The sequence below is a fragment of the Bufo bufo genome, chromosome 6 (genome assembly GCF_905171765.1).
Source record: "Bufo bufo chromosome 6, aBufBuf1.1, whole genome shotgun sequence".
Classification (NCBI taxonomy): Eukaryota; Metazoa; Chordata; class Amphibia; order Anura; family Bufonidae; genus Bufo; species Bufo bufo.
This window is the reverse complement of record NC_053394.1, coordinates 21,055,508-21,080,269: the sequence shown is the minus strand read 5'-3', so window position 1 is coordinate 21,080,269 and position 24,762 is coordinate 21,055,508. Positions and strand designations below refer to the sequence as shown.

The 24,762-nt window shown below is 46.8% G+C and overlaps 2 protein-coding genes across 10 annotated transcripts in view; both read right to left on the bottom strand.

Annotated features, from left to right (window-relative positions):
* The window catches only part of LOC121006028 (M1-specific T cell receptor beta chain-like), a 961,123-nt gene that overhangs the window by 235,514 nt on the left and 700,847 nt on the right, over window positions 1–24,762 (bottom strand). For 4 of the 9 annotated variants that reach the window (XM_040438923.1, XM_040438924.1, XM_040438921.1 and 1 more), the window contains exon 3: window positions 21,431–21,436. The exons of the other annotated variants lie outside the window; for them this stretch is intronic. In XM_040438923.1, coding sequence (XP_040294857.1) covers window positions 21,431–21,436 — 6 coding nt within the window. The remainder of the gene's footprint in view (window positions 1–21,430; window positions 21,437–24,762) is intronic. 9 annotated transcript variants of the gene reach the window in all.
* The window catches only part of LOC121006032 (trypsin-like), a 68,193-nt gene that overhangs the window by 5,117 nt on the left and 38,314 nt on the right, over window positions 1–24,762 (bottom strand). The window contains exons 3-4 of the mRNA XM_040438927.1: window positions 15,292–15,545; window positions 10,828–10,964 (exon numbers count right to left, since the gene is read on the bottom strand). Of these exons, the coding sequence (XP_040294861.1) occupies window positions 10,828–10,964; window positions 15,292–15,545 (391 nt within the window). The remainder of the gene's footprint in view (window positions 1–10,827; window positions 10,965–15,291; window positions 15,546–24,762) is intronic.

The window sequence follows — 24,762 nt, the reverse complement described above, 5'->3', positions numbered from 1 at the left end:
CACAGATGGTGTTGCGCAGTGCACACCTGATTTTGTCCCCTACTTGGTTGTGCAGTGAAGGGATGGCTCGCTTTGAAAAGTAGTGGCGGCTGGGCACGACGTACTGTGGGACAGCCACCACCATAAGGCCTTTAAAGCTATCCTTCTCCACCAGACGGAATGACAGCATTTCAAAGGCCAGTAATTTAGAAATGCTGGCATTCAGGGCTAGGGATCGCAGGTGGTTAGGGGGGTACTTCCTCCTCCTCTCCAGCGTTTGGGAGATGGAGAGCTGAACGCTTCCGTGGGACATTGTGGAGATGCTTGGTTACCCAGGTGTTGGTGTTTCCTGCAGATCCTCTGTTTGCGGGGTGGCAGGTGGCACTGTCACTCCAGAGGTGGATGAAGAGGCCGAGACTGTAGCAGAAGAGGAAGCAGGAGGAGCCAGAGACCTTTCTTGGTTTTTGAGGTGTCTACTCCACTGCAGCTCATGCTTTGCACTTAGATGCCTGGTCATGCAGGTTGTGCTCAGGTTGAGAACGTTTATGCCTGGCTTCATGCTCTGATTGCACAGCGTGCAAACCACTTGTGTCTTGTCGTCAGCATATTGTCTGAAGAACTGCCACGCCAGGGAACTCCTTGGAGCTGCCTTTGGTGTGATCGGTCCCTTACTGCAGTGGGCAGTAGAAGGCGTAATGTCTAGAGGACGGCCGCTCCGCTTTTGCACCCTGCTCCCTCTTCTGCTGTGCTGGTGGCTCTGTGCGAACTCCACCTCTTCCTCTGAACTACATAGGTCACTCGCATGACCTTGATTCCATGTGGGGTCGAGGACCTCATCGTCCTCCGCATCATCTTGCACCCAGTCTTCACTCCTGCCCTCCTTGTCGGTCTGCACACTTTCGAAAGCCCCAGCAGTTGGGAGCTGTGTTTCGTCATCATCCGAGACGTGCTGCGATGGTCCTCCTATGTACTCATCTTGAAAGATAAGTGGTTGGGCATCGGTGCACTCAATCTCTTCCGCTTCTGGGGCAGGGCTAGGTGGATGGCCCTGGGAAACCCTGCTAACAGAGTCATCAAAAAGCAGAAGAGACTGCTTCATGACTTGGGGCTCAGACTGCTTGGCTGATTTGCAAGGGGGTGAGGTGAAAGACTGATGGACATCGGCTGCAGGTGCCAACTGTGGTCTTTCAGCAGGAGACTGGGTGGGAGACAATGTGAAGGAACTGGATCCACTGTCAGCAACCAAATCTACTATAGCCTGTACTTGTTGATGCCTCACCATTCGTAGAGCCGCATTAGGCCCGACCAAATACCGCTGCAGGTTCTGTCGCCTACTCGCACCTGAGGAAGGGGTTTCACTTGTGCGTGTAACTGCCACAGATCAACCACGTCCTCTCCCTGCAACAGGAGCTCCACCAGCAGCACCACGATCTGGGCCACGTCCCTTATTTGACGCTCTCCTCATATTTTTTCGAATTTAGGATCTTGCCCTAAATGGGTGTTTAATTATTAGTAGAATAGAACGACAGTATGTAAAGGTTGTTTCTCACACGGCCTCAATTAAAGATTTTTTTGCCCAAAATCGCTGTATTTCAAATGACTGAATCAAACCCCTGTATGTAGGGGGGTATCTCACACGATCTGAACCAGTGTAGGCCTGAAGTAAATATATCTTTGCACAAAATGGCTGTATTTCAAATGGCTGTATTTCAAATCCCTGAATCAAACCCCTGTATGTAGATAGTGTATATCACATGGCCTGAACCAGTGTAGGCCTGAATTAAATATTTCTTCGCACAAAATGGCTGTATTTCAAATGCCTGAATCAAACCCCTGTATGTATAGGGGGTATCTCACAGGGCCTGAACCAGTGTAGGCCTAAATTAAATATTTCTTTGCACAAAATGGCTGTATTTCAAATGGCTGTATTTCAAATGTCTGAATCAAACCCCTGTATCTAGAGGGTGTATCTCACACGGCCTGAACCAGTGTAGTCCTGAATTCAATAGTGGTGCACCAAATGGCGGCATTTAAAATCTCTGAATGTAACCCAAATGTATTAATGGTGTATCTCACAATGACATCTGCATTCAAGGCTGCCAACTAATTTTTTTTGTGCCCAAACGAGTGTTTAACAACTGAATTTGACAGCAGTATATATAAGCCTGTAATTTCACACGTGCTGATGCTGCAAGGCCTGAAAATAGTGTTTTCTGTCAAAAAAGTGTGTTTTTAAAACCCCAGAAAACGATGGGTGTATTTCTAGCTTAAATTGCACACTGACTAATCCAGATGTTGTAGTTTGCCAAAAAAAATGGTGATTTGCAATGTTCCAAAATCTCAGATGCAGTGCTGGTGCACTGAGCTTGCATAAAATGGCTGCTGCCGCCGCCCACCTAACTTACAGAATTATAAAAGTTGTTTTTTTTTGGGCTCAGGGCAGGGTAAAACGATAGTGCCTTGCACCCACACAACTATTTGTCTGTAGATCGCTGAGTTACATTCTCTCCTATTCTCTCCCTGGAATCACAAGTCCAGCAGCATCCTCTCCCTACACTTGTATCAGCAGAGTGACGTGTAGCGCTACATGACTCAAGCTTATATAGAGCCTGGGTCACATGCTGTTCTGGCCAATCACAGCCATGCCATTAGTAGGCATGGCTGTGATGGCTTCTAAGGTCAGACAGTTAACCGCTTGTTGATTGGCTGCTCTGCAGCTTTTCAAAAAGCGCCAAGAAAGCGCCGAACACCGAACCCGAACTTTTACTGAAATGTTCGGGTTCGGGTCCGGGGTCCAAAAATCCTAAAGTTCGGTATGAACCCAAACTTTACAGTTCTGGTTCGCTCAACCCTAGTCTTAATATGACCGAAGGACCTTTTTGCAGTTCAGATGAACAGATCATAGAAATATAGTCATCTGAGTTTCCTGAATAGAACTGGGTTTTGAGGCCATATAATGTGGTTGTTGAAATTTGTCAGTAATAGGGCTGCCTGCTATAGACTAATTCTGTATCCAGCAACCAAGTGTTTGATCATTTCTGTAAATCAATTATGTAGAAGTTTGAAAGATACAGTAGTTGATGTGGACTGTCAGTAACTTTACCACCTGTCCATCCACAGATATATCCTTCAATTGCATGTAGTTAGCATCTGCTATATTTTAATGATGCCATGTAAGAACTATGTCACCCCTCATATTGATGGGGGTTATATAAAAATTACTCTTAGAGCACCCTGTGGCTAGTGAGTTTGTTGGAGGAGTGAGATACACACTAAAGCCCTCCTGCTTGTAGAAGACTGGTAGCAGTGAGTAGTGACAGTAGGAATAAGGTCATCTATACCCGGTACCAGTGTTAAGACGTGAAGGCACTAGGTATTCTACCTGCCCTTGAGTGGCCAGAGAAGATTACGACTAGTGTTGGGCGCGAATATTCGAATCACGAATTTTAATCGTGAATATCGCCACTTCAAGAATTCGCAAAGATTTAGAATATAGTGCCATATATTCGTATTCGCGAATATTCTAGATTTTTTTTTCATCTGAACCCATGATCCCTCCCTGCTTCTTGCTTGTGGGCCAATGAGAAGGCTGCAATGTCTTTGTCTGAGCTTAGCAACATCCCTAGCAACCAATAGGAAAGTTGCCTACCCCTTACTATATAAGAACCTTCCCAGCAGCCATTTTCTGATGTTTTTTGCAGATCTGAGAGAGAGAGAGAGAGAGAGACCGTAGTGACATTGCTGTGCTTTGCTGTGTCATTACATTAGATAGTTAGTATATATATATATACACTGCTCAAAAAAATAAAGGGAACACAAAAATAACACATCCTAGATCTGAGTTAATGAAATATTCTTCTGAAATACTTTGATCTTTACATAGTTGAATGTGCTGACAACAAAATCACACAAAAATAAAAAAATGGAAATCAAAATTTTCAACCCATGGAGGTCTGGATTTGGAGTCACACGCAAAATTAAAGTGGAAAAACACACTACAGGCTGATCCAACTTTGATGTAATGTCCTTAAAACAAGTCAAAATGAGGCTCAGTAGTGTGTGTGGTTCCCACGTGCCTGTATGACCTCCCTACAACGCCTGTGCATGCTCCTGATGAGGTGGCGGACGGTCTCCTGAGGGATCTCCTCCCAGACCTGGACTAAAGCATCTGCCAACTCCTGGGCAGTGTGTGGTGCAACGTGACGTTGGTGGATAGAGCGAGACATGATTTCCCAGATGTGCTCAATTGGATTCAGGTCTGGGGAACGGGCGGGCCAGTCCATAGCATCAATTCCTTCATCTTGCAGGAACTGCTGACACACTCCAGCCACATGAGGTCTAGCATTGTCTTGCATTAGGAGGAACCAAGGGCCAACCGCACCAGCATATGGTCTCACAAGGGGTCTGAGGATCTCATCTCGGTACCTAATGGCAGTCAGGCTACCTCTGGCGAGCACATGGAGGGCTGTGCGGCCCTCCAAAGAAATGCCACCCCACACCATTACTGACCCATGCTGGAGGATGTTGCAGGCAGCAGAATGTTTTCCACTGCGTCTCCAGACTCTGTCACGTCTGTCACATGTGCTCAGTGTGAACCTGCTTTTATCTGTGAAGAGCACAGGGCGCCAGTGGCGAATTTGCCAATCTTGGTGTTCTCTGGCAAATGCCAAACGTCCTGCACGGTGTTGGGCTGTAATCCCAACCCCCACCTGTGGACGTCGGGCCCTCATATCACCCTCATGGAGTCTGTTTCTGACCGTTTGAGCAGACACATGCACATTTGTGGCCTGCTGGAGGTCATTTTGCAGGGCTCTGACAGTGCTCCTCCTGTTCCTCCTTGCACAAAGGCGGAGGTAGCGGTCCTGCTGCTGGGTTGTTGCCCTCCTACGGCCTCCTCCAGGTCTCCTGATATACTGGCCTGTCTCCTGGTAGCGCCTCCATGCTCTGGACACTACGCTGACAGACAAAGCAAACCTTCTTGCCACAGCTCGCATTGATGTGCCATCCTGGATAAGCTGCACTACCAGAGCCACTTGTGTGGGTTGTAGACTCCGTCTCATGCTACCACTAGAGTGAAAGCACCGCCAGCATTCAAAAGTGACCAAAACATCAGCCAGGAAGCATAGGAACTGAGAAGTGGTCTGTGGTCACCACCTGCAGAACCAATCCTTTATTGGGGGTGTCTTGCTAATTGCCTATAATTTCCACCTGTTGTCTATCCCATTTTCACAACAGCATGTGAAATTGATTGTCACTCAGTGTTGCTTCCTAAGTGGACAGTTTGATTTCACAGAAGTGTGATTGACTTGGAGTTACATTGTGTTGTTTAAGTGTTCCCTTTATTTTTTTGAGCAGTGTATATGGTATATGAACGGTGAGGGAGACCCATGAGGATTACGATTGGACTTATATAAATATATTTTACGTTCATTTAAAGTGCGACCGGCCAAGAATATTGCACAAGACCGCTATACCTTCCGATACGCACGCTAGGACCCAGGGAATATCCACCGCCTCTATCACGTGGGACGCCACGTGGAGGCTTGCGGATCACGTGGGAACGCCGAGTAGTTCCTAGAAGCACAAAAAGGAATCAACCTCACGGATGATGCGGAGTTTGGGGTGCGGTAAAGTACTGTACTTATAACTAAGCTCTAACTATATTTGTGCAAATAATATACAGGCCACATACTCCAATAATGACTGAGAGCGTAAGAGTTGTGAACAATTCTACATGTGTCAAGACTATACAGTCAGTACTCTTAAATAGAATGATGCACCTGATATACTGTTTAATCACAGGACATTTCCAAAAGTATTTTTAACTTTGCTGGCAGCATTTTTTGATTACGAAATACCCCAAAGAGTGGAGGGGCATCTGTGAAATTGTGAAATCCATATAAGTCAGGTCCATAAATATTGGGACATCGACACAAATCTAACATTTTTGGCTCTATACACCACCACAATGGATTTAAAATGAAACGAACAAGATGTGCTTTACCTGCAGACTGTCAGCTTTAATTTGAGGCCATTTACATCCAAATCAGGTGAACGGTGCAGGAATTACAACAGTTTGCATATGTGCCTCCCACTTGTTAAGGGACCAAAAGTAATGGGACAGAATAATAATCATAAATCAAACTTTCACTTTTTAATACTTGGTTGCAAATCCTTTGCAGTCAATTACAGCATGAAGTCTGGGACGCATAGACATCACCAGACGCTGGGTTTCATCCCTGGTGATGCTCGGCCAGGCCTCTACTGCAACTGTCTTCAGTTCCTGCTTGTTCTTGGGGCATTTTCCCTTCAGTTTTGTCTTCAGCAAGTGAAATGCTCAATCGGATTCAGGTCCGGTGATTGATTTGTAAAACCAAGAACAAGCCTCAATATACAAAGCTATGTGTCTGGGCAAAGAATTGGAAACCAATATAAACCTACAGTGTTGTTAATCAACAAACAACAACAAAAAATGCCCAAAGTAATCAAAAATACAGTTCATTTTATTGTAATAAATATATAACATATCATGATGTACATAAAAATAAAGACAACAGGGCAAAAGCCAGCAGAAAGGCACATGCCGTAATCCACTGAGGCAAAAGCTGAGGCAAAACGCGCGTCGAGGTTCCTATCCTGACCTGTGCTGCTGTTTTCACCCCCCATCATGTCTTGTGGTATACATTGATTTGATTATGATTTTCTGTTTGGCTCAGTTTACCCTTTACTATGGGGCTTTGAATTGTTATTCTCTGAGGGACTAATTCTCCCTCTTGTCTATATTTAGCCTCTGCTGAATCCCTGTCTCTGGCTATTGCTTTCATCATTTCTATTACCCTTACTGAGATTCCACTTTAGAGCTGTGTCCCCTCTGGGATGGTTATGTACTTAGATGATGATTTAATGTTCCATACTGAGCCATAGTAGTATTATTATTATTGTTTTTTAGCGACTGGATTATTTATTTATATACAATCTGTATGCCTGACAAGCTTTACATCTTTTGGTGGGTGACAGCGGTATAGGCCAGTGGATTATGGCATGTGCCTTTCTGCTGGTTTTTTCCCTGTTGTCTTTATTTTTATGTACATCATGATATGTTATATATTTATTACAATAAAATGAACTGTATTTTTGATTACTTTGGTCATTTTTTGTTGTTGTTTGTCGATTAACAACACTGTAGGTCTATATAGGTGATTGACTTGGCCATTGCATAACATTCCACTTCTTTCCCTTAAAAACTCTTTGGTTGCTTTTGCAGTATGCTTTGGGTCATTGTCCATCTGCACTGTGAAGCGCCGTCCAATGAGTTCTGAAGCATTTGATTGAATATGAGCAGATAATATTGCCCGAAACACTTCAGAATTCATCCTGCTGTTTTTGTCAGCAGTCACATCATCAATAAATACAAGAGAACCAGTTCCATTGGCAGCCATACATTCCCACGCCATGACACTACCACCACCATGCTTCACTGATGAGGTGGTATGCTTAGGATCATGAGCAGTTCCTTTCCTTCTCCATACTCTTCTCTTTCCATTACTCAGGTACAAGTTGATCTTGGTCTCATCTGTCCATAGGATGTTGTTCCAGAACTGTGAAGGCTTTTTTAGATGTCATTTGGCAAACTCTAATCTGGCCTCCTGTTTTTGAGGCTCACGAATGGTTTACATTTTGTGGTGAACCCTCTGTATTCACTCTGGTGAAGTCTTCTCTTGTTTGTTGACTTTGACACACACACACACACCTACCTCCTGGAGAGGGTTCTTGACCTGGGCAACTGTTGTAAAGAGTGTTTTCTTTACCAGGGAAAGAATTCTCCGGTCATCCACCACAGTTGTGTTCCGTGGTCTTCCGGGTCTTTTGGTGTTGCTGAGCTCACCGATGCGTTCCTTCTTTTTAAGAATGTTCCAAACAGTTGTTTTGGCCACGCCTAATGTTATTGCTATCTCTCTGATGGTTTTGTTGTGTTTTTTCAGCTTAATGATGGCTTGCTACAGTGATAGTGACAGCTCTTTGGATCTCATCTTAAGAGTTGACAGCAACAGATTCCAAATGTAAATAGCACACTTGAAATTAACTCTGGACCTTTTATCTGCTCACTGTAATTGGGATAATAAGGGAATAATACACACCTGGCCATGGAACAGCTGAGAAACCAATTATCCCATTACTTTTGGTCCCTTAACAAGTGCGAGGCACATATGCAAACTGTTGTAATTTCTGCACCGTTCACCTGATTTGGATGTAAATACCCTCAAATTAAAGCTGACAGTCTGCAGGTAAAGCACATCTTGTTCATTTAATTTTAAATCCATTGTGGTAGTGTATAGAGCCAAAAATGTTAGAATTGTGTCAATGTCCCAATATTTATGGACCTGACTGTATTTCCAGCAGAATCCTTACTATATTCTCCAGAGACATTGTCTTATTAAGGGACTTCCCCAGAGGTGTTCAAATATACAGGAACACTATACCACGAAAATAGAGTGATTTGTACAAATCTAGGTTTATATTCAGCTAAAATTTTCCTACAGTTGTCCTGGAATTTGTGTATATTTGGGCAAGATTACCTGTACAATAAGGGTTTACTGTACAGAGTGTACAAAACCCCGACCTAGGGGGCTATTTGTCAGAGAGCCGCCAGCATTTACAAGACATTCATTGGTTTTAATTTAATTTTATTTACTAGCTGAAGGAGCCGGCTTCGCTAGGGTATATTTAATTTATTTGATTTAATGTTTGTGTGTGTTGCTAAAAGATATCAACACTATCCACTATAACAGTGACCTCCATAGCCCCCCACCCCTTAACACTAACCCCCCACAGTGCACCTTTCCTAAAAATTGGACCTCCACAGCAGCCCACCCACTTAACTTTGACCTTTACAGCAGCCTTCCCCTTTAACAGTGACTTTCACAGCATACCACCCCCTTGACAGTGACTTCCACAGGGGCCCGCCCCCTTAACAGTGGCCTTTACTGGATTAGGTTTTTTTTCTTTTGAACAGCTCACTCTAAGACAGCAGCACTGTACTGTCTGAGTGTGAGCTGCAGGGAGAAAGTCACCCTCCCTCCCACCTCTGCAGCTGACAGAAGTTGATTTTTACCTTAATTTTTTCAATCCCTGTCGGCTGAGGAGTGGAGGGGGGGCGTGGTCTAACCAGATCGGGGCGTGGCTTAGTGGGACCTAGAAGTTGATTTTTAAATTCATTTTTTTCAATCTCAGTCGGGTGAGGAGTGGGAGGGGGCGTGGCCTAACCAGATCGGGGGGGTGTCTTTTTGAACAGCTCACTCTAAGACAGCAGCACTGTGCTGTCCGAGTGTGAGTTGCAGGGAGAAAGTCACCCTCCCTTCCACCCCTGCAGCTGACAGAAGTACATATTGTTCAATTATCTTATCCTTTCTCACAGTATTGTGGGTACCGCCAGGAGTGCACCAGTTCAATTCTTGAGACTACGGTAGAGCCGCCAAGCTTTCTTATAAGTTCACAACAATACTTAGTGCACCAATCAGTAATATGTAGTCAGACCTGCTAAATTGTGAAGTTGAACGTATTGCGCCATAATATGTGCATCATTAATTGCTGATGTGCGCAATCGCGAATATATTGGAGCACTCTATCTGCATATAAAGCTATTGTAATGTTCTGCCGTGCCAACCATTTTCTCCAGTCTCAGGAAACTTCTAGAAGCTTGAAAAATCTAGCAAAAGTGACCCACGCCTGTATTGCGTGTGCAATATGCGCATATTACATTGCTGATTTTCGCAATCAAGAAAATAATCGCAAATTCTCTAAATATCACAAATTTGAATATTGCCCCCGCCGCTCATCACTAGTTACGACTGGTTATAGACCAGATCTGAACTCCAAGCTACTGCGAGTGAGCTATTCTTGATAGAGATTTGTGTGCCATAGTGCACAAAGCTGGTTTAGGCTACTTTCACACTAGCGTTCGGAGCGGATCCGTCTGATGTTTCATCAGACGGATCCGCTCCTATAATGCAGACGTTCGCATCCGTTCAGAACGGATCCGTCTGCATTATAACTTAGAAAATTTTCTAAGTCTGAAAGTAGCCTGAGCGGATCCGTTCAGACTTTACATTGAAAGTCAATGGGGAACGGATCTGCTTGAAGATTGAGCCATATTGTGTCATCTTCAAGCGGATCCGTCCCCATTGACTTCCATTATAAGCCTGGACGGATCCGAACGCTGCAAGCAGCGTTCAGGTGTCCGCTCACTGAGCGGAGCAGAGGCTGAGCGCTGGCAGGCGGATGCATTCTCAGTGGATCCGCCTCCATTGAGAATGCATCAGGGCTGGACGGCTGCGTTCAGGACCGCTCGTGAGCCCCTTCAAACGGAGCTCACGAGCGGACACCTGAACGCAGGTGTGAAAGTAGCCTTAGAGAAATTCCAGATATGTGGCTTATTGCCTAATATGTATGCAGTGGAGAGAGAGTTTACCTGTTGTTGTAACCATCAAACATAGGGCCCCTGCCCAGAGTTATAGCCATCAAGTTTAGTACCACAGGCAGAAATTGTAACTTCTAAGCTCAATGCCTCTGCCTAGAATTGTAACTGTTAAGTGTTGTGCCTTTGTGTAAGCATTACTCCTGTACTCTCTGTAAGAGACACGGTAACTGCCACACCTATTGCATCAATATCTGCTCTTGATGAATCTTCTGAGTCTGGGTCAACCACTGTGTGATCCTTTTGTGGGTCTCCAAGACCACAAGGGCCAATACAGCCTGTAAGGACTTAGCCTTTACTCACCTCCTGGTTAAGTACAGAACATACGAATACCTGTGATTGCTTAGTTTGCATTATTATAAGTTGACATTTACCTTGCACGAATCCTTGCCACCTTCCAGGTATCCAATACAGATCATGTCGGGGGAGACCGTTCCTGGGTAGATGCTGCTACACTGGGAGTCAGTCAGGATGGGGGCGTCCAGGCACTGCATGCGGCCAGGGTATTTGACTGCAAAAGAACACATGAGGATAAGAATCAGTTATGTCTTTGAAGCTTTGTTGAACTATTAAGCCACAGAACACCAGTGGACCAAATGTACAAAAATGTATTTATATCCTAAGCATACATATATATCCATGAACTTATATGTAAACTTATATGCAAAATGTGTTGGGTAAAATGAAGGATGTTGTAAGTAGAGATGAGTGAATCGAATCCGACGAAGTGGAATTCGATCCGAATTTCAGGATAAATTCGAAAGTCGAATTTCCTCGTGCTTCGTGTCAGTGAATCAATTTAACCTAAAATAGTATAAAAAACTAAAAAATTCAAACTTACCTCCTCCATTTGCTCGCGACGGGCCGCCAGCCGCCATCTTGCTTGAAGATCTGGCATGATGACGCAATCTCGCGCCACACAGGATTTCAACTGAGATCTTCAAGCAAGATGGCGGCGGCCGGCCCATCGTGAGCAAATGGAGGCTGGAAGTTTGATTAAAATTTTCTTTTATTGTTAATTTTACACTCAGATGTTACGATCATGTATGAACGCGGCATCTGAGGGGTACAATGATGGGGGCGGCACTATCATAGCTCCCTGTCATTGCACCCACTACATACAAAAGAATGCGCTTCGTGAAGAAGTAATTCGTCACAAAGCGATTTTTTTGTGAAATTCAGAGAATCAGGAGAATCGAACCTTTAAGAAATTCGCTCATATCTAGTCGTTAGTATGAATATATACAATACATAGTTCTGCAGATGTTTCTGTGCTTGTGTACATGTAGTATATCTGTGTCAGGATTCGAACCCGTGACCAGCCATGTCCCAGGCGGTAGCTCTAGCCACTAGACTACCAACCCTTCTGGACTTTTCCTTCTACTGAACTCTTTGATCTACCCTGTTCCAGCATTGCCTTGTTAATCTCTGTGATTCCTTGCTCCTGCTACTTCCTCTTTATAAACCCAGCCTCTTGCACCTGACCCCCGCTGGTTATTGTTCTTCTGAACTTGATCCTGCTGTATCTACCGCTGTTCCTCTGTTGCTGCTGCTACTACTACCAACTCGACTGCTGCCAACCTCGGAATCGTCCCCGACTACTCTCTTGCTTGATCCTCTACTACCGTCTACCTCTCTTCTGTCGATTCGGACGCCTCCATCCCGCCTCTCTCCTTGCGGTCTCCCACTACAGGATTACACCCGGTACACTGCCCGGTGCCCTCCCACACAGGTGAGCTAGCACCCCTAACAGAATAACCAGCCCTTAAAATGGAGTCTGCGATGACCACCCTGCGCAAACAAGTCTCCGAACTTCAGGAGTTTGGCGCCACTGCCCAAAAGGAAATGGCTCAACTTCAAGTCGCAATCCAGAGCCAACAGAGGGAAATTATCGACTTGCAGCATCAACTACTGGACGTACGTGGCACGGTCACAGACACCCGCATACCTCTCCCATCAAAGTTTAACAGCGATCAGCGCTAATTTCGGGGGTTCCTCAACCAGTGCCGTATCTACTTTCAGATGCAGCCGGCTCCTTTTCCTCAGACAGAAAGAAGATCCTGTTTATCATCAACCTTCTAACTGACGAGGCCCTGGTATGGGCATCCCCATATGTGGAATCCCACAGTCCCTTATTGAATAACCTTGAAAACTTCACCACAGCCATGAGCCAAGTCTTCGACGACCCTAACCGCTGCGCGACTGCCGAGGCAAGGATGCACAGTCTACGGCAGGGAAGACGCTCTGTAGCCGAGTATACCTCCAAGTTCCGCCACTGGGTCACGGACACCACCTGGAACCCAGCGGCCCAGAAAAGTCAATTTCACCACGGACTCTCCGAACTTATAAAGGATGAGCTCGCCAGGGTAGACGCCCCAGACGATCTGGACGATATTTTGATTTTCTCAGAAGACCTTGAACAACATCGTGGGCATGTCCGCAGGGTGCTACAGAAACTCTGTGAACAGTCTCTCTATATTAAATTGAAGAAGTGTGAATTTGAACAGACTTCCACCCAATTCCTCGGCTATATTATTTCCCTGGAGGGCTTAAGTATGGATCCCCGGAAGATCCAGGTAGTGACAGAGTGGCCCGCCCCGAAGAACAAAAAGGAGGTCCAGAGGTTTGTAGGTTTCGCAAACTTTTATCGGAAGTTCATCAGGAACTTTTCGAAAATCATCGCCCCAATCATTCAACTAATAAAAAAGACTGTCCCCTTCGTGTGGACTCCGGAGGCACAGGAGGCCTTTTCTAAACTGAAGTCCCTCTTCATCTCTGCCCCGATCCTGGCCCACCCCAAACCCTGAATTACCATTTACGGTCGAGGTGGACGCCTCCGACGCTGCGGTGGGCGCAATTCTGTCTCAACGTTCAGGAGAAAAGATGCTCCTACACCCTTGCGCTTTCTTTTCCCGCAAGATGTCCCCCGCTGAACGGAATTACCACATCAGAAATAAGGAAGTGGAGACATTGCTGGAAGGGGCCCACCATCTCTGTATACACCGACCACCGGAACCTAGAGTTTATCTGCAGCGCCAAGAAACTCAGTGCCAGACAGGCCAGGTGGAGTCTCCAGATTCAATTTTGTTATCTCCTATCACCCTGGGTCGAAGAACGGCAATGCGGATGCTCTCTCAAGGATGTTCTCTGAACCCTCTCAGATCAATGAGGCTCCAGCCGGTATCCTTCCCAACAGAAGCATCCTAGGAGCCACCTACTCAAGGGAACTCCTGGGTTCCCTCAAGGAAGGGTATGAGAACGATCACCTTCTCACCTACCCACCTGGAGATGTAAACCTTACTCTCAAGGGTGGCTACTGGTTGCACCGGGATCAGCAGTTGTACGTACCAGAATCTGCACGACTTGACGTACTTAAACTCAACCACGATTCCAAACCGGCCAACCATCTGGGTATCAGAAGGACCCAGGAGCTCCTCTCCTGTTTCTTCTGGTGGCCAACTTACAGAAAAGATACAGAGAGGTTTGTCTCCTCGTGCACGATGCGTGCCCGCAACAAGACCCCCCGCTCCTCCCTTGTGGACTTGCTATGTCCGCTCCCGATTCCCTCACGCCCCTGGGGTTCAATCTCCATGGACTTTTTTTGTGGACCTTCCTCCCTCCAAGGGCATGAACACCGTCCTGGTTGTCGTCGACCGTCTCACCAAAATGGCCCACTTCATCCCCTGCAAGGGCCTACCCACCGCCAAACAGACGGCCGATCTCGTACTCCGAGAGGTTTTTAGGTTACATGGGGCCCCGGACGATGTGGTTTTGGATAGGGGAGTACAGTTCACTTCCAGGTTCTGGAGAAACTTCTGTCAAGCCCTTGGGATCAAGGTGAACCAGTCTTCTGCGTTCCACCCCCAATCCAATGGGCAGACCGAGAGAACGAATCAAATCCTCGAGCAGTATTTGCGCTGTTTCGTCACCCATCTGCAGGACGACTGGCTGGACCACCTCTCTACGGCCGAGTTTGCCTATAACAATGTGGAGCACAGTTCTACTCAATACAGCCCGTTCTACGCTAACACTGGCCTACACCGAACCTTCATCCCTCACTTGCCCTCCTCCTCCTCCTCCTCCTCTTGTAAGAGTACAAGTACTCCACCGTGGAAGGCTGCAGTATCTAGTTGGGTGGAAGGGCTATTCCCCGAGGATAATTCCTGGGAGCCGGAGGAAAATGTCCATGCCCCCAGACTGGTAAAAACTTTCCACCAGAGACATCCCAATAAACCGTCATCTGCGGTGCTCAGAGGTCACGGTACTGTCGGGATTCAAACCCGTGACCAGCCATGTACCAGGCGGTAGCTCTAGCCACTAGACTACGAACCCTTCTGGACTTTTCCCTCTACTGAACTCTTTGATCTACCCTGTTCCAGGCTTGCCTTGTTAATCTCTGTGATTCCTTGCACCTGCTACTTCCTCTTTATAAGCCCAGCCTCTTGAACCTGACCACTGCTGGTTATTGTTCTTCTGAACTTGATCCTGCTGTAGCTACCGCTGTTACTACTACTACTACTACTACTACTACTACTACTACTACTACTACTACTACCACTACTACCACCACCACCACCACCACCACCACCACCACCACCACCTCGACTGCTGCCAACCTCAGAATCGTCCCCGACTACTCTCTTGCTTGATCCTCTACTACCGTCTACCTCTCTGCTGTCGACTCAGACGCCTCTCTCCTTGTGGTCTCCCACTACTGGACTCCACCCGATACACTGCCCGGTGCCCTCCCATGCAGGTGAGCTAACACCCCTAACAATCTGCTTACACTGTATGTGCAATAAATTCAAGGTTTCCTTAAAAAAATACTGTTGACTTACTTCCATTGCTGTCGGTGTTTCCCCATCCAGAGATCAGACACATGGTGCCAGCAGGAGAGCAGACAGTGGGCAGAGGCACAGTACTGACAAATACATTGAGGGAGGCGGGAGAGGCCAACTTGATTAACATAATGTTGTTGTCCAGGGTTCTGAAGTTGTAGTTTGCATGTACGATAACCTTGGCAGAGTTAATGAACTGTTCGTAGCCATCATTGGCAAAGATGTTGTATTCTCCCAGACGAACCTGCAGGCTCCTGTAAGTAGAAAATCTAACTTGATTATTATATTTTTTTTTTAAATTTTTATTAAATGGATAGATGGTGGTATATTAACCCCATAAGGACCAGCGCTGTAAATGTACGGCGGGCAGATCGGGAGGGTACAAGAGCTGCGCCCACCCAATCAGCAGCAGGGGTTCGGCAGTCACTGATAGCCGAACCCCTGCTGTATGCGGTGAAAACACAGATGCTGGCGGATTAACCCTCGCACTGTCGTAGTCAGCGCTAACCGCAGCACGTGCGGTATCCGGCCAGGTGCGGGGTGGCCACAGGCTGCTGTGACGGGGACCCGATGGCAGGAAAGGCAGCCCGATGCCTTCCTTGGGCATCGTGGCTGCCTTCCCTTTTAGCCTGTGAGATCCAGCCCACTGGAAGCAGGCTGAAGTGAATTACACTCAGAAATACACTTACAGCCAATGCATTACAATACAGACGTATTGTAATGCATTGTAAAGGGGATCAGACCCCCAAAAGTTGAAGTCCTAGAGTGGGACAAAAAATAAAGTGAAAAAAAAGGGAAAAAATATAAAGTTTTACGAAAAAATTTAAAAGTTTCAAGTAAAAAATAAAAGGTGTCCTTTTCCCAAAATAATGTAATTTAAAAATAAAATAGGGAATAAAAGAAAAGTAGACATATTAGGTATTGCTGCGTCCGTATCAACCGGCTCTATAAAAATATCACATAACCTAACCCCTCAGGTGAACACCGTCAAAAATATAAAATAAAAACTGTGCTAAAAAACATTTTTTTTGTCGCCTTGCATTACTAAAAGTGCAACACCAAGCGATCAAAAAGACATATGCCCCCAAAATAGTACCAATCTAACGATCACCTCATCCCTCAAAAAATTAACCCCTACCTAAGACAATCGCCCCCAAAAAATAAAAAAACTATTGCTCTCAGATAGGGTTGAGCGAACCCGAACTGTAAAGTTTGGGTTCGTACTGAACTTTAGGATTTTTGTACCTTGGACCCGAACCCGAACATTTCAGTAAAAGTTTGGTGTTCAGCGCTTTCTTGGTGCTTTTTGAAAGGCTGCAGAGCAGACAATCAACAGGCGTTTAACTCTGTGCCCTTAGAAGCCATCACAGCCATGACTACTAATGGCATGGCTGTGATTGGCCAGTGTAGCATGTGACCCAGCCTCTATATAAACTGGAATCACGTAGCGCTGCACGTCACTCTGCTGTGCTTAGTGTAGGGAGAGGATGCTGCTGGTGATTTCAGGGAGAGAATCTTTGTTCAAAATGTGAATCTAACTCAGCGACCTACATACATTGTGTTGTGTGGGTGCAGGGCCCAATTATTTTTTTTATCCTGCCCTGAGCCCAGTGACCGAAAAAAAAAAAACCTTTATAAGTCAGTTAGGTGGGTGGCGGAGGCGGCCATTTTATGCAAGCTCAGTACACCAGCACTGCATCTGAGCTTTTGGGACATTGAAATCCAAGCTTTAAAAACAGCACAAATAATCTGTTTGTAAAAAAAAATCTAATTTTTTTGGCAATTTACAACATCCTTTGCATTTGCAGGCTTAGTCAGTGTGCAATTTAAGCTAGAAATACAGCCATAATTTTCTGGGTTTTTAAAAACACAATTTTTTTGCCAAAATCCACTATTTTCCAGATCTGCAAGTGTTAAATTCAAGTTTAACTGCCTCCAGACCGCCTAACGCAGGATCGCGTTCCGGAGGCGGCAGCTGCAGGCAGAGTCACGCATATACGCGTCATCTCGCGAGACGCGAGATTTCCTGTGAACGCGCGCACACAGGTGCGCGCGTTCACAGGATCGGAAGGTAAGCGAGTGAATCAACAGCCTGCCAGCGGCCATCGTTCGCTGGCAGGCTGTAGATGCGATTTTTTTTTTTTTTTTTTTTTTTTAACCCCTAACAGGTATATTAGACGCTGTTTTGATAACCGCGTCTAATATACCTGCCTCCTGGTCCTCTGGTGGTCCCTTTTGCTTGGATCGACCACCAGAGGACCATCTCAGTAATAAGTAGCACCAAACACCACTACACCCCCCCTGTCACTTATTAACCCCTTATTAACCCCTGATCACCCCATATAGACTCCCTGATCACCCCCCTGTCATTGATCACCCCCCTGTCATTGATCACCCCCCTGTAAGGCTCCATTCAGACGTCCGTTTGTTTTTTACGTATCCACGGATACATGGATCGGATCCGCAGAACACATACGGACGTCTGAATGGAGCCTTAGAGGGGGGTGATCACCCCATATAGACTCCCTGATCACGCCCCTGTCATTGATCACCCCCTTGTAAGGCTGGCTCCATTCAGAGGTCCGTATGTGTTTTGCGGATCCACGGATCGGATCCGCAAAACAAATACGGACGTCTGAATGGAGCCTTACAGGGGGGTGATCAATGACAGGGGCCAAAATGGAGATATTTCTCTCACCCAGCATGGGTATATGTAAAATGACACCCCAAAACACATTCCCCAACTTCTCCTGAGTACGGTGATACCAGATGTGTGACACTTTTTTGCAGCCTAGGTGGGCAAAGGGGCCCACATTCCAAAGAGCACCTTTCGGATTTCACAGGTCATTTTTTAGAGAATTTGATTTCAAACTACTTCCCACACATTAGGGCCCCTAAATTACCAGGGCAGAATAACTACCCCACAAGTGACCCCATTTTGGAAAGAAGACACCCTAAGGTATTTTGTGATGGGCATAGTGAGTTCATGGAAGTTTTTATTTTTTGTCACAAGTTAGTGGAATATGAGACTTTGTAAGAAAAAAAATAAATCATAATTTTCCGCTGACTAAAAAGTTCTATGAACTCACTATGCCCATCAGCGAATACCTTAGGGGGTCTAGTTTCTGAAATGGGGTCATTTGTGGGGGTTTTCTACTGTCTGGGCATTGTAGAACCTCAGGAAACATGACAGGTGCTCAGAAAGTCAGAGCTGCTTCAAAAAGCGGAAATTCACATTTTTGTACCATAGTTTGTAAACGCTATAGCTTTTACCCAAAGCATTTTTTTTTTACCCAAACATTTTTTTTTTATCAAAGACATGTAGAACAATAAATTTTGAGAAAAATGTATATATGGATGTCGTTTTTTTAAAAAAAATTTACAACTGAAAAATTTAATTTTTTTGCAAAAAAATCTGTCAATTTTGATTAATAACAAAAAAAGTGAAAATGTCAGCAGCAATGAAATACCACCAAATGAAAGCTCTATTAGTGAGAAGAAAAGGAGGTAAAATTAATTTGGGTGGTAAGTTGCATGACCGAGCAATAAACGGTGAAATTGGTGTAGTGCAGAAGTTTAAAAAGTGGCCTGGTCATTAAGAGTGTTTAAGCTAGGGGGGCTGAAGTGGTTAATATATACAGCTTTCATATTCTGCTACCAAAAAAACACTTTTTTGGTAATATACAACACCTGGCTTAGTGAGTGTGCAATTTAAGCTAAAAATACATCCATCATTTTCTGTTTTTTTTAAAACATACTTTTTTGCCAAAATTCACTACTTTTCTGGCCTTGCAGCATCAGCACATGTGAAATTCAAGGGTTATATACTGCTGTCATATTTAGTTATTAAACAAACACGAATTTGGGGGGAAAAAAAAGTTTTTTTTGCAGCCATTGCTGCATATGTCATTGGGAGATAAAGCCTTTACATAATGTTGTTCTATTCACTTATTTATAATAAAGCCATTTTGGGCACAATTCTTTAATAGCGTCCTAGTGTGGGTCAGGGCGTGTGAGATACACCCTTTAAATATAGGGGTTTGATTCTTTTATTAATAAAACACCTTTTTTGTGCAAAATACACAATTTTTCAGACCTTGCAGCTGTCACGGCTGAGGATGGGGGAAATCCTCAGCCGTGTGGAGCCCGGTGATGTTTCGGCTGCTTGGCCATGAAGACAGGATTAGGGAGCAGGTCACCTCCTAAGGCATCCCTAACCTGACCCTAGCTCCTAGCTGCATGGGCCAACCTTGATGGTAGGAGGGCCCATGCTCCGGAACCTAAAAGTCCCTGCTAGCCCTCAAGATGACCCTCACCTAGGAGCTAAGTAAGACAAGCCCACTCCTCCTAGACACGGAGGAGCAGGAGTCTCAACGGCCAAGCTGCAGGAAAAGGGGAGACATAAACAGCTCTATGGATATGGCAGGTGAACAAGGAGTTCCACCTACCTGCCACAGCCTTGCTGACTGGATCCCTGTGTTAGCAGGGTGCAGATCACAAGCGCATCCCTACACAGGGACCCAGATCCATAGCTGCACAAAATCACATAACGGACATCACACATAACTGGAAATAACTAAAGCACAATATGGTTATGACATTAAGGTTTATGACCACAGGGGTGGCTCTTACTGGCAGGTAATAAATACATGAGGCTGCTCTCAGCTAAGCATGGCTGAAGCAACCTGAAGGCCTGCAAAAGCAGTGAGGCTTTATAGGCCAAGAAGCCACACCCCACAGTCGGACACACCCAGTGATCACACACACTAGGAAGGGGATTAACCCTTCCAACACCAGGGAAGGGAAAACACCACTTAAAGGGAACGTGCACACAATAACATAAAACACAGTGCACACATCCACACATCACACACAAAACCGCATGCGCAGCGTAGCGAGCTGCATGGCACAGCTCAGCCTGCTACGCTGCCACATACATACTGTTGCCAGCGGCAACCACAGGTGAGGCCAATACCACAGCCCTCACCTGTGATTGAACACCAATGAAAACCGCTGACAACCGCATGCGGTTCAGGAGTCACGGTCATAGCCATGGCCGTGACACTCCCACCCCTCAAAGCCCCCCCACCAAAAAAAGACACGTGAGGGACTCAGACAAGGGGATAGGAGAAGGGGACGTCCACTCTCAGTGCCGGTTCTAAAAAGGGGTCGCTGTCAGCTGCATCCTCTCCCGGCTCACACTAGCCAGTCCGACGAGGACTGCAGCCCGCACCAGCAACAAAGAGAAAAGAACCACTGAGAGATGGACGAGGGGACTCTCCACTCACGTCCCCACTCCAGTCGCTGCCAGCAGACACTCCTAACCAGCAAGCAGCCGGACCACCTACGGAGTGCTGCCAGCAAACGACCAGAGATGGGAACATGGAGAGGGACGAGGGATCCCCAACACGGACACGGAAGGAAAGGTGGCGGGGAATACGCCACCAACCGTGCCATTAACGGAGAACCCCCAGGAACGCTCTCCCTCCGGAGAACGCGCATGCAGGCCACATGGATATGGCACTGCATGCTGCACCCTCTTTCGAAGGTGTGCAACTCGCACACCAAACAAACACCCTAGTGCTATAAAATCAGGGGGACGCCAAACGAGGCAACGGTGAAGGGAAGGCGGGGAAACACCACTCACCGCGCCGTCAGAGGCGAAACCCCCAGAACGCTCTCCCTCCGAAGAGCGCGCATGTAACCCTTCCGCAGAGGGCGATACATGCTTCACCCTCTTTCGAGGGATGCATACTCCCACCCCTCAAAGCCCCTCCCAACAACAAAAGGGGAAAGTTGGTGAGGCATAAGAAACAATGGGAGGGGGGGGAGGGGAAAGACAAACAAAAAGGGGACACCAACACGGACAACGGTGAGCTGGGAATGCCACTCACCACGCCGTAAATGGTGAAAGCCCCATAACGCTCTCCCTCCGGAGAACGCGCATGCACCCCATCCGTAGACAGCAGTGCATGCTTTACCCTCTTTCGAGGGAGCGCCACGTAAGAAGCGACTGTGGTCATACTGTCGCGGCTGAGGATGGGGGAAATCCTCAGCCGTGTGGAGCCCGGTGATGTTTCGGCTGCTTGGCCATGAAGACAGGATTAGGGAGCAGGTCACCTCCTAAGGCATCCCTAACCTGACCCTAGCTCCTAGCTGCATGGGCCAACCTTGATGGTAGGAGGGCCCATGCTCCGGAACCTAAAAGTCCCTGCTAGCCCTCAAGATGACCCTCACCTAGGAGCTAAGTAAGACAAGCCCACTCCTCCTAGACACGGAGGAGCAGGAGTCTCAACGGCCAAGCTGCAGGAAAAGGGGAGACATAAACAGCTCTATGGATATGGCAGGTGAACAAGGAGTTCCACCTACCTGCCACAGCCTTGCTGACTGGATCCCTGTGTTAGCAGGCTGCAGATCACAAGCGCATCCCTACACAGGGACCCAGATCCATAGCTGCACAAAATCACATATAAAACATCACACGGACATCACACATAACTGGAAATAACTAAAGCACAATATGGTTATGACATTAAGGTTTATGACCACAGGGGTGGCTCTTACTGGCAGGTAATAAATACATGCGGCTGCTCTCAGCTAAGCATGGCTGAAGCAACCTGAAGGCCTGCAAAAGCAGTGAGGCTTTATAGGCCAAGAAGCCACACCCCACAGTCGGACACACCCAGTGATCACACACACTAGGAAGGGGATTAACCCTTCCAACACCAGGGAAGGGAAAACACCACTTAAAGGGAACGTGCACACAATAACATAAAACACAGTGCACACATCCACACATCACACACAAAACCGCATGCGCAGCGTAGCGAGCTGCATGGCACAGCTCAGCCTGCTACGCTGCCACATACATACTGTTGCCAGCGGCAACCACAGGTGAGGCCAATACCACAGCCCTCACCTGTGATTGAACACCAATGAAAACCGCTGACAACCGCATGCGGTTCAGGAGTCACGGTCATAGCCATGGCCGTGACAGCAGCATTAAGACGTTTGAAATTCCAGGGTAATATACTGCTGTCATATTCAGTTATTAAACAAACACCTGTTTGGGCAAAAAAGATTTAGTTGGCATCCTTTGCTGCATATGTCATTGTGAGATACAGCCTTTACATAGTGTGGTTCTATTCACTTATTTGAAATAAAGCCATTTTGGGCACAATTCTTTAATAACTGCCTAGTGTGGGTCAGGGCGTGTGAGATACACCCTTTAAATAAAGGGGTTCTATTCAGGTATTTGAAATACAGCTGTTTTGGGCAGAAATCTTTAATTGCGGCCTAGTGTGGGTCAGGCCGTGTGAGATACACCCTGTATATACAGGGCTTATATTCTTCTATTAATAAAACACCCTTTTTTGGGCAAAAAACACAATTGTTGCGCCCTTACATCATCAAGACGTTTGAAATTCCAGGGTTATATACTGCTCTCATATTCAGTTATTAAACTAACACCCGTTTGGGCAAAAAAAAAAAAATTGGCAGCCTTTGCTGCAGATGTCATTGTGAGATACACCCTTTAAATACAGGGGTTCTATTCAGGTATTTGAAATACAGCCATTTTGGGCAAACAAATTTAATTGAGGCCTAGTCTGGTTCAGGGCGTGTGAGATACACCCTGTATATAGTGTCATTCTATTCTACTATTAGTTAAACACCCATTTAGGGCAAGATCCTAAATTCGAGAAATATGAGGAGAGCATCAAATAATGGACGTGGCCCAGGTCGTGGTGCTGCTGGTGGAACTCCTGTTGCAGGGAGAGGACGTGGTCGATCTGTGCCAGCTACACGCACAAGTGAAACCCCCTCAGGTGCGAGTAGGCGACAGAACCTGCAGCGGTATTTGGTCGGGCCTAATGCGGCTCTACAAATGGTGAGGCCTGAACAAGTACAGGCGATAGTAGATTGGGTTGCTGACAGTGGATCCAGTTCCTTCACATTGTCTCCCACCAAAAGACCTGAAAGACCACAGTTGGCACCTGTAGCTGATGTCCATCAGTCTTTCACCTCACCCCCTTGCAAATCAGCCAAGCAGTCTCAGCCCCAAGTCATGCAGCAGTCTCTTCTGCTTTTTGATGACTCTGTTAGCAGGGTTTCCCAGGGTCATCTACCTAGCCCTGCCCCAGAAGTGGAAGAGATTAAGTGCACCTATGCCCAACCACTTATCTTTCAAGATGAGTACATGGTAGGACCATCGCAGCACGTCTCGGATGATGACGAAACACAGGTGCCAACTGCTGGGGCTTTCGAAAGTGTGCAGACCAACAAGGAGGGCAGGGGTGAAGACTGGGTGGATGATGATGTGGAGGACGATGAGGTCCTCGACCCCACATAGAATCAAGGTCATGCGAGTGACCTATGTAGTTCGGAGGAAGAGGCGGTGGTCGCACAGAGCCACCAGCACAGCAGAAGAGGGAGCAGGGTGCAAAAGCGGAGCGGCCGTCCTCTAGACAGTACGCCTGCTACTGCCCACCGCAGCAAGGGACCGAGCACACCAATGCCAGCTCCAAGGAGTTCCCTGGCGTGGCAGTTCTTCACACAATGTGCTGACGACAAGACACGAGTGCTTTGCACGCTGTGCAATCAGAGCATGAAGCCAGGCATAAACGTTCTCAACCTGAGCACAACCTGCATGACCAGGCATTTAAGTGCAAAGCACGAGCTGCAGTGGAGTAGACCCCTCAAAAACCACCCTTCCTCTTCTGCTGCAGCAGGGTGGCACCCAGACCAGCTCATGGCCATCACTGGTGCGTGGCTGGGGGGATACAGAGGACACAGACGATACACCTCCCACAGAGGACAGCTTCATGTTGCAGTGTCTCCGCAATGACCGCCGAGTTGCCCACATTCTAACTTGTGCTGATTACTGGGTGGCCACGCTACTAGATCCCCATTACAAGGACAATGTACTGTCCTTAATTCCGTCACTAGAGTGTGAATGTAAGATTCGCGAGTACAAGCACATGCTGGTAGACGCGTTGCTGGTGGTATTCCACCTGAAAGCGGGGGCACAGTGGAAGCACAAGGCGACGGCAGAGGACGAGGAAAAGGTCGCCAACGCAGCTGGGGCACCGACAGCACCTCAGAAGGCAGGGTTAGCATGGCCGAAATGTGGAAAAGCTTTGTCAGCACGCCACAACAGCCAGCACCACCAGCTGATATGGAACATCTTAGCAGGAGGCATCATTTCACCAACATGGTGGAGCAGTATGTGTGCACATGCCTACACTTACTGAATGACGGGTCTGCCCCCTTCAATTTCTGGGTCTCCAAATTGGGCACATGGCCTGAGCTTGCCCTTTACGCCTAGAAGGTGCTGGCCTGCCCTGTAGCCAGTGTATAGTCTGAACGTGTGTTTAGCACGGCAGGGGGCATCATCGTAGACAAGCGCAGCCGCCTGTCCACAGCCAATGTGGACAAGCTCATGTTCATTAAAATGAAGCAGGCATGGATCCC